The sequence below is a fragment of the Gekko japonicus genome, unplaced genomic scaffold (assembly GCF_001447785.1).
Source record: "Gekko japonicus isolate JY-2015 unplaced genomic scaffold, Gekko_japonicus_V1.1 scaffold4248, whole genome shotgun sequence".
Taxonomy (NCBI): domain Eukaryota; kingdom Metazoa; phylum Chordata; class Lepidosauria; order Squamata; family Gekkonidae; genus Gekko; species Gekko japonicus.
The window spans coordinates 70,393-79,646 of NW_015168168.1; the positions used below are offsets into that span (position 1 = coordinate 70,393).

The 9,254-nt window shown below is 50.5% G+C and overlaps 1 protein-coding gene across 1 annotated transcript in view; it reads left to right on the forward strand.

The window, feature by feature from the left end:
- ARMC9 (armadillo repeat containing 9) overlaps window positions 1–9,254 on the forward strand; it is a gene marked incomplete at both ends in the record, with an annotated part of 85,521 nt that overhangs the window by 63,420 nt on the left and 12,847 nt on the right. Inside the window, 2 exons of the mRNA XM_015414969.1 lie at window positions 3,484–3,574; window positions 4,738–4,796. Coding sequence (XP_015270455.1) covers window positions 3,484–3,574; window positions 4,738–4,796 — 150 coding nt within the window. The remainder of the gene's footprint in view (window positions 1–3,483; window positions 3,575–4,737; window positions 4,797–9,254) is intronic.

Below are 9,254 nucleotides of genomic sequence, written 5' to 3' on the forward strand. Positions count from 1 at the left end.
TGTGTGCTTAAATCTGAGGGCCCCCGACGTCCCATGGGGGGGGGGGGGTAGGCAATCCGCACAGTAATAGTATCAGAATACGTTTTGTTAGGACCAACACAGAATCTCGATTGTCTCAATATGTCGTCAAAGTCTTTCATGGCCAGAGTTCATTAGCTGTTGGACTGGATGGGCCATTGGCCTGATCCAGCGTTGGCTTCTCTTATGTTCTTATGTTCATCCTAAAGTCAACTATTAATAGAAAAGGAATACAGACACGGGAATCTAACCTAATAGCCTAAGCTAAATGCTGTATGCTTTTTTAACAATGAATGAATGAATTTATTGTGACAGCGATTAGCCAGCAATATAAAACCAGAATAAATAAATTACAATGGCCAGATAGTAAAATTTCCGAAATTCAACAAGGTAAAAAGACCAAACTGTAAATACGCTGCCATAAAGCACAGTATAGTATAAAAGAATAAAATATAGTACCAAAAGGAACGGTACCAGTTAAAATCAAACAGTCCTGACCCTAGTGACAACCATCCTGCTGATGCACTTCTACCACCAAGGAACAAAATTTCACGATCTGATGGAGGGCTGTATGTTCAAGATTAAGAAACAAGTTCTCCATCTTGTCCTGATCCGAAGTGCCTGCCAGAAGGGGATCAATAAGTTTAGCACGAGCCTCTTCAAATAACGGGCATCTCAGGAACACGTGTTCCTGGGATTCGATCTCCCCCAATGCACATAAGCATAGCCTCGCCGATCGGGGAATTTTTTAAAATTTACCCTCGAGAACTGCAGAGGGTAAGGCCGAGCATCTAGCCAGTGTATATGCCCTCCTGAGTTTACGGGACTCCAAAACTTTAAGATATGGGGCATGCGCAACGATGTATTTGTTACTAATTGGCGCTATAAATGTTGGGGACACCTGTAGATCTAATTGGCGTTCGGTATCCTTGATCCTCTGTCTAATTTCTAACTTAGCTCGGTCCCTACCCATCTCCAGCAGCGCTAAGGGAGAATACCCCAAGAGCAAAATTTTCCGCTTAACAGAAATCAGCCAATTGGATTCGAAGCTTTTTAACAATAAATATCCAAATAACAAGTTGTTCACAAGTATTCTAATATCCAATTTTCTATTGTTTCATATGCAACACAATTAAAAAACGCAATAACATAAACCGATCGTAAGATAGAAAGCTCATGAATAACACGCCTGGGGTGTGTATTTACAATGTCACCAAAGTGAAAAATGGTCCTTTTTAAACAATGGTATCAATAAAGACATAGACCTTGAACCGGACCAATATTTTCAAAAGCGGTGGAACACCCACTAAATGCCGAAGCGAGCTTGGCAAGGCTTAGAACTCCACAATATGTCCACATAGGTGTGGCAACCCTTAAACTCTTTAAATTAACGCAGATCCCAGGTCGTGTCTCAGGCGTTTCATATCTTCATCAGAGAGTACAGTTCAGGGGTGGCCGAACTTGCTTAACGTGACAGCCACACAGAGTAAACGTCAGACGTTTGAGAGCCGCAAGACATGAGCAAATTGGAAAATATGCACATTTGCTTTTTACTAACATTACATTAGACTGTGTGAAAGAGCCGCATGCGGCTCCCGAGCTGCAGTTTGGCCCTCCTAGTATAGTTCATGCAGTCTTCCCTTTGATAATTCTGTATTGGAGCTTATCAGGGCTATTTTGGGGCAGGAACGCACAGGAACGGAGTTCCGGCTGGCTCCCGAGTTGGCCACGCCCAGCAGGAACTCATTAGCATAATAGGCCACACCCAACAGCAGACACTCATTCGGATTGGCTACATTAGGGGTGTGTGGCCTAACATGCAAAGGGGCTCCTGCTAAAAAAAAAAGGCCGTGGGTTTTGACAACAAACAAGGTCAACAGAATAAGAAGCAAAAGGTGGGTGTGGCTGGATGACCACACTTCTGGTGACATGGGGGTGTGGCCTCATATGCTAATGAGCTGTGCTGTCAGGGGTGTGGCCTAATATGCTAATGAGTTCCTGCTGTTGGGTGTGGCCTATTATGCTAATGCGTTCCTGCTGGGCTTTTTCTACAAAAAGAGCCCTGGCAGCTTATCATTCATCATTAAAAGCACTTTACACCTCTGAGGAGCCTCAAAGCTTCAAAAACCCATAAGAACTTGTGCCAAGATCTGCACAGTCAATCAGATCTCCAGTGGCCCATCAGAAGCTGTCCTGGGCAAAAGCCCTACTTAGGGATACCAGACACACACACACACCCGTGGGGGCAGGCATCCCCCTGTTTCAGGCACTCCTCTCCACACACACACCCCAAACAGGTAAGAAGCCAGAAATAAACGTGAAGTGATGTAGGCACGTGTGGGGGGGTGCCACTCTGGTTTTTGGGCAAAACTCTATGGTAGAAGCTGATTCTGCCATAGAGATTTTGCCCACAAACCAGACCATCACCCCTCCCCCCACACGTGCCTATGGTGTAGTGGTTAACTGCGCGGACTCTAACCTGGGAGAACCGGGTTTGAATCCCCCACTCCTTGCACCTGCTGGATGACCTTGGGCAAGCCGTAGTTCTGTCAGAGCTGTTCTCTCAAGGAGAGTTCTGGAAAGAGCTCTCTCAGCCCCACCTACCTCCCAGGATGTGTCTGTTGTGGGGAGGGGGAGGAGTTTGTCAGCCGCTCTGAGACTCCCTTGGGGAGTGAAGGACGGGGTATAAATCCAATCTCTTCTTCTTCTTCTCCTCCTCCTCCTCCTTCTCCTTCTTCTTCCCAGATTAGAGTCCGTGCACTTAACCGCTACACCAGACTGGCTCTCAATTCCCCACTCCTCCTCCTCATGATTCCCCACTCCTCCTCCACAGGAAGCCTGCTGGGTGACCTTGGGCCAGTCCCAGTTCTCTCAGGACTCTCTCAGCCCCGCCGACCTCACAGGGTGCCTGTTGTAGGGAGAGGAAAGGAAGGCGATTCTAAGATGCTTTGAGACTCCTTAAGGTAGAGAAAAGTGGGGTATAAAAACCAACTCTTCTTCTACCCTTTTTCTTCCGAGGTTTTCACGTTTGTTTCTGGCTTCTTCCCTCCCCACTCCCAGTATGTTCCGGTTGGTCTAATGAACCTGGCATCCCTAGCCCTACCCAGCCCCACACACTTCCTAAAAACACTTGGTGGGCACCAGGAAAGGTCTCAGCGGGCGGCGGGCGCCCACAGGAACTACACTGGGGACCCCTATCCTAGTGCTTCTGGTCAAAGGGGCAGCTTTAAGTCATTCTTTGTTCTGTTGTGGTGGCCGAAGCGTGTCTCCCGTGGCACGTTTGGGATGCATCTTCTCCCGAGAGCGAGCCAGAGAGCTGCCGGAGAGGACGGAACGTCTGTGTTTGGCCAAGTGCCTTTGCCGCGTCTCTCCTCCCTGCCGCAAGAGCACCGCCAGCAGAATTGACCCTACGTGGGGGTCACCCCCGCGACCCGCTCACGCCGCTCTGTTTTCCGGCCCCTGCAGGAAATGGAAGACATTCTGCAGTGCTACATCGAGGAAGGAAACGCCGATATGATCCAGCAGATTGAGTTCATCATCAAGGAGCTTAAATCAGGTCAGAGGGACACGGACCATTATCTGGGCTGCGTATCTCTCGCCAAAGCTGTGAAACGTTTGTGCTTTTCTGGGTCAGAGAACTGGAGGCAGACTCTGAGGCCAGAAGTGTCGCTGGTTTCACGGTCAGTTCCTGCGACCCGTGTCTTGTCCTGCACTACCCAGAACTGATTTAGTTCGAAATAAGCCCTGCCAATTTCAGATAGGGTTGTGCCTCCAGTCTCGGCAGCTAGATGCTAAACCTGCCGGTAAATTCCTCCCAAGTCTGAGACGGTCCCGTGGGAGTCTGATTTGTCTTGCTGCCGTCAGGTGATCCTAATCGTATTTACCTGTAACGCAGTCCTCCTGATTCGTAGGTGCAAAGGTGCTTAGGGTAAGGGAAAGGAGACTGTAAGACACTCTGAGACTCCGAGCGCAGGGCGGGGTATAAATCCAATCTCCTCCTCCTCCCAGCAAGACTTCTGATTGGCTACTGGAGATTTGACTGGTTGTGAAAATTTTAAAAAACATTGCTTTGGCAGCCGCCGCCGCCACCACAGCAAAATTTAAAAAAACATTGCTTTGGCTCCCGCCGCCACCACAGAACGAGGATCTTCACTGTGTGACTGAAGATAAGCTGTGGCGGCCATTTTGCAGCTGCACCCATCTCCTGCGGCAGCCATTTTGTGGCAGCGTTTTTGTGGCTACACTCACTACACTGTGTCGGAATCCCAGAGGTGCCCACGGGTTGAAAAAGGTTGGGAAACCCTGCCCTGGCAGACTGAGCCCGATCTACCTTCCCTGCGTTTGCGAATTCATTTGAATAGCCGTCCAAAAGAGAGCTGCAAATGAATTCGATTGCATCAGTAATTAAAGCTTGCGCGCTCACACTTTGATCAAGCTGCTAAAAATGATTTGCTGCTTGTGTCGGGACGTTCCTCCGGGCCCATACACAGGCAGACCGCACTTTGGTAGGAGGCTCTCCCGTGCAGGAAGATGAGCTCTCCTGAAACTCCCTTCCAAGGAGAACTCGCCCCCTGGGTTGTGGCCAAGGGCAGCGATAAGGCCTGCTTGATGCTATGAAAGATGCTTGAGGAAAGAGACGCTCATTAAGGTTTCTGATGAACTGAAAGCCAAGAACTTGGCTCCTTTTCTCAATGGCTCTTTTCCCCTGTCGTCTTTCAGAGAAGTCGTTGGATGACAGTGCCGAGTCTGACGACGAGGAGAAGGAAGGCAATAATGAAGTAAGTGTGGAGAGCTTTCTGGAAGCCCAGCAGCACTTCGCCACAACAGTTGGCTATCCTTTCTCCGTGGCATTCAGGACGCCACGAGTGGGGTTGTGTGCGACTTCGTAGGCGGAGGGGAAAGTGGCGTTTCCGAAGTGGAAAATGCGTAGCTACGTAATGGTAACACCGTGAAAGCAGGTTTGATACAAAATCACAGCTCGGAGGCTGTTACACTGTGTAAAAAAATTTTTTTTAACTGGACATGTAAAGTCCTAAAGATAATTTAATTCAAAATTTATAATATGAACAACTAACATCAAATACATTCATATGTCTTTCAATATAGTCCACATAGGTAAAAAGGTAAAGGTAAAGGTTCCCTTGCTCGAAAGCCAGTCGAATCCGACTCTAGGGTTGCGGTGCTCATCTCCGTTTCAAAGCCGAAGAGCCAGCGCTGTCCGAAGACGTTTCCGTCGTCATGTGGCCGGCATGACTAAACACCAAGGCGCACAGAACGCTGTTACCTTCCCACCGAAGTGGTACCTATTTATCTACTTGCAATTTCTTGCTTTCCAACTGCTAGGTTGGCAGGAGCTGGAACTAGAGACAGGAACTCACTCCGTCATGCAGCACACTCGGGTCTCGAACTGCTGAACTACCGACTTTCCACAGCCTGCAGTTCAGCGTCTTAACCACTTGAGCCACCGCAGCTCCTATAGTCCACATAGGACGCCTTAAACAGCTTAACAGTAGAATACAGCCGAACTCTCCTCCTGTACAATCTCAAGGTCTTTTTTTGTAGCTTAATATATAGTCAGATTGGTCCACACAGGACTCCTAAATACAATTCATCAGGCCCCACTGGTGGACCTCCCATTGGCCCCTGGTATTTTTGGCCCCTGTGTGACACAAGAGAGTGGACTGGATGGGCCATCGGCCTGATCCAACATTGGCTTCTCTTATGTTCTTATGAATAGCCAAGTCCTCTTCCTGTATAGCTAAAGTCTTCTCTAAAGAGGTCAGTGGCCTGTACAGTCCAAGGTCTTATTTAGTGGCTTAATATATTCATACATATTCAAATCGGTCCACACAGGACTCCTCACAATAGAGATGAATCCAGCTGGAGGAAATGGCTGCTTTGGAGGGTGGACTCTGTGGGCATTGTACCCTTTTGAGGTCCCTTTCCTCCTTAAACCCCACCCTCCTCAGCCTCCATCCCTCAAATCTCCAGGTATTTCCCAACCCAGAGCTGGTACCTCTCAGCAGTGGGAATCAGACCTGAGAAGGCATTTGACACACACACCCCCACACTCCCCACATCCCCCACTGCATTGGCCCTCTTTGGCCCTGGTCACACGGAGAATTTGCCACGCGAAAGGCACGAATGTCGGGCGGATTTTCGGGGCACAATCCCACCGCAACATCTGGGAAGCGTAGCACTCCCGTGGCCAGCCCGTGGCATCCCACTGAAGATGCAGAGTTAAAAAGTACCAAGGAAAGTGCACTAGTGTCCGGAAAACGCATGGCAAAGGCGGGTGTCTGATCGTGGGAGCGCTAGTATCCCGTGGCATCCGGCGCCCGTCCACGTCCCGTCGCGAACCGGATGTTTCTCGTAAGCGCATGCGCACAAACATGAAACTGAAAGCAGTGCCGCTCCGCGGAACTGTGGATGCACACAAATGCGAAACGTTGGTGTGATCGCACCGCGACGCTTCTTTGCCACGCCGCAGCATCGCCGTGTGATCGCCAGCTAACAGCCGAAGCACGGAGACTCGGGGGACCGTGTGATCGGGCTACCGCGCTTTATTTTGCTCCGGGGCGAACAGCCACGCCTCCCCCCCCGGTGTTATCTGGCCCGTGTGACCAGGGCCTTTGTGTTTTTGCTGTAATGAGCATATGCCACAGAACGGAGGTAGTTCTTCCTAAGAACTAAGTGGGCTTCTCTACACTCCATGTTACTGCGGTATTTGTACTGTTTTTAAGTGGGAACTAGGGGGGCCAGCCTCCAGGTGGGGCCCGGGGACCCCCCCAGAATTGCCGCTCGTTTCCAGACTACAGTGATCCGTTCCCCTGGAGAAGATGGCTGCTTTGGAGGGTGGACTCTATGGCATTATAAACTCCTGAGGTCCCTGTCCGCCCCAGGCTCCATCCCCAAATCTCCAGGTCTTTCCCACTCTGGATCTGGAAACCCTACGGTCTGATCCAGCACATCTGTTCTGATGTTCTTATGAAGGCCTCAGCCTCTATGCCCTGTTCTTGGCCCTCCAGAGGAACTGGTTGGCCCCTGTGTGAGACAGGATGCTGGACCAGATGGACCACTGGTCAGATCCAGCAGGGCTCTTTTGAGTTTCTTACCATGGGAATGCCTCCTTGGCCTCTGTGCCCTGTTCTTGGCCCTCCAGAGGAACTGGTTGGCCCCTGTGTGAGACAGGATGCTGGACTGGATGGACCATAGAGTTTCCAGTGATTCCTAGAGAGTCACAATGTGACCACCGGGTTTTCCCAGAAGTGACATCACACTGATTATTGCTTCCTGTGCCCCCCCCCCCGGTCTCCTGCTGGTTTCTAGCCCTGTTCAGTATACACAAAACCTGCCTCTCCTCCGTCGGCAGGGTTTCAGCATCATAACTCACACAGTTTCACCACTTCATCCCCCCCCCCTTCCCCCAACGAGTGGTATTTGGCTGGGCTGGTTCGAGATGTTAGGGCTGTCGCAGTGACCCGGATCCCTCTCTGCTCCCTTTTGCATTCGTCAAGGCTGTGAGTGTCAGTTTCCCAGGTACATCTTTTAACAGCCCAGGACAGGTTTCCTTCCTATCAGGACAAGGGCAAAAGAGCATTTCCTGAGAGGGGAAATGCTTGCTCGCAGCCGACAAACCCTGGTGTGCCTTTGTGCCTTTCCAAGGCTGTTGAACTTCACGTGGGGTGTTTACCGGAGGAATCAGGTACACGGATGCCGCTTTGAGCTCAGTGGCCCCTTAAAAACCAGCCAGGTTTCCAAAGCTCCCTTGCAGGACCCTAGTTGTGTCTGAATAATCCCTTTCTCTCCTCTCCTCTTCTCTCTGAACTGTTCCTTTCCATGTCTTTCTTGCATCATGGTCTTGTTTTAAAAGGTAAAGGTCTCCCTTGCTCGAAAGCCAGTTGCATCCGACTCTAGGGTTGCGGTGCTCATCTCCGTTTCAAAGCCGAAGAGCCAGCGCTGTCCGAAGACGTTTCCGTGGCCATGTGGCCGGCATGACTAGACGCCGAGGCGCACGGAACGCTGTTCCCTTCCCACCGAAGTGGCACCTATTTATCTACTTGCAATTTCTTGCTTTCGAACTGCTAGGTTGGCAGGAGCTGGAACTAGAGACAGGAGCTCACTCCGTCATGCGGCACACTCGGGTCTCGAACTGCTGAACTACCGACCTTCCACAGCCTGCAGTTCAGCGTCTTAACCACTTGAGCCACCGCAGTTTTACCCGCACAATAAATGCTGAGGGAGGTTGGATGCTCAGAGAGAGAGAGAGAGAGAGAGAGAGAGAGAGAGAGAGAGAGAGAGAGAGAGAGAGAGAGCAGCCCCCCTCCAGGGCCATCTGCTGATCTCTGTGACTGAGTGGAGGTTTCAGTTCCAAACCCAGCATGTTGTCCTTGGCAGCGCTTTGGCTCTGCTCGGTTCCCTTGTGATGGAAAGAGGCGTGTCGGCTCCTCGCTATGCAAGGAATGTGCTTTTGTTGATTCCTTCAGCAGCATCAGGGCATTGTTCTTTTGGGCATGGGTGAGGGAGAGGTGATATTGCGTCGTCTTATAGATTTGTGCATGTGCGTATGTGCACTTACTTCCTGAGCGATGGTTCTAGCTGCCCAGGAGCGGACTGCAAAGTAAAAATGGCTCTGGAGCGAGCTAAGCAGAGGGGCCCCAGCAGGGTTGCGAGCTCAGTGTTGGGAAATACCTGTAAATTTTTTTGGGGGGGGGTTTGGAGTCGTGGTGGGTGCAGTTTGGGGAGGGGAGGGATCCTAGCAGGGTATAATGTCAAAGAATCCACTTTCCAAAGTGGCTGTTTGCTCCAGGGGAACTGATCTCGGTCGTCTGGAATTCAACTGCCAGAGCGGGAGAGCTCCAGGTGCTACCTGGAGGTTGGCAACCCCAGGCCCCCTGTGGTGCTACAAACCATAGCTGCCGGGTAACTCAGCCCAGTGGTACAAACAGTGGCCGTTGTCACGGTCCCTATAGCTCCATTATCAACAACCAATCCTTGAGTAAGAAAAGTTCTATTGCTCAGAGAGATGGAATGCCTTGCACTCTTAAGTCAGGAATAAAGTAGTAGGAGGGAGAGCTTGTACCTGAATAAACCTTGGTCTTAAAGGTGCCACTGGACTGTTTTGGATTGCTAGCTATTGGGGGGGAGGGAACGTGCAGATCTGTCCTCACAGAGGAGGGAGAGCTTGTACCTGAATAAACCTTGGTCTTTAAAGTGCCACTGGACTGTTTTGGATT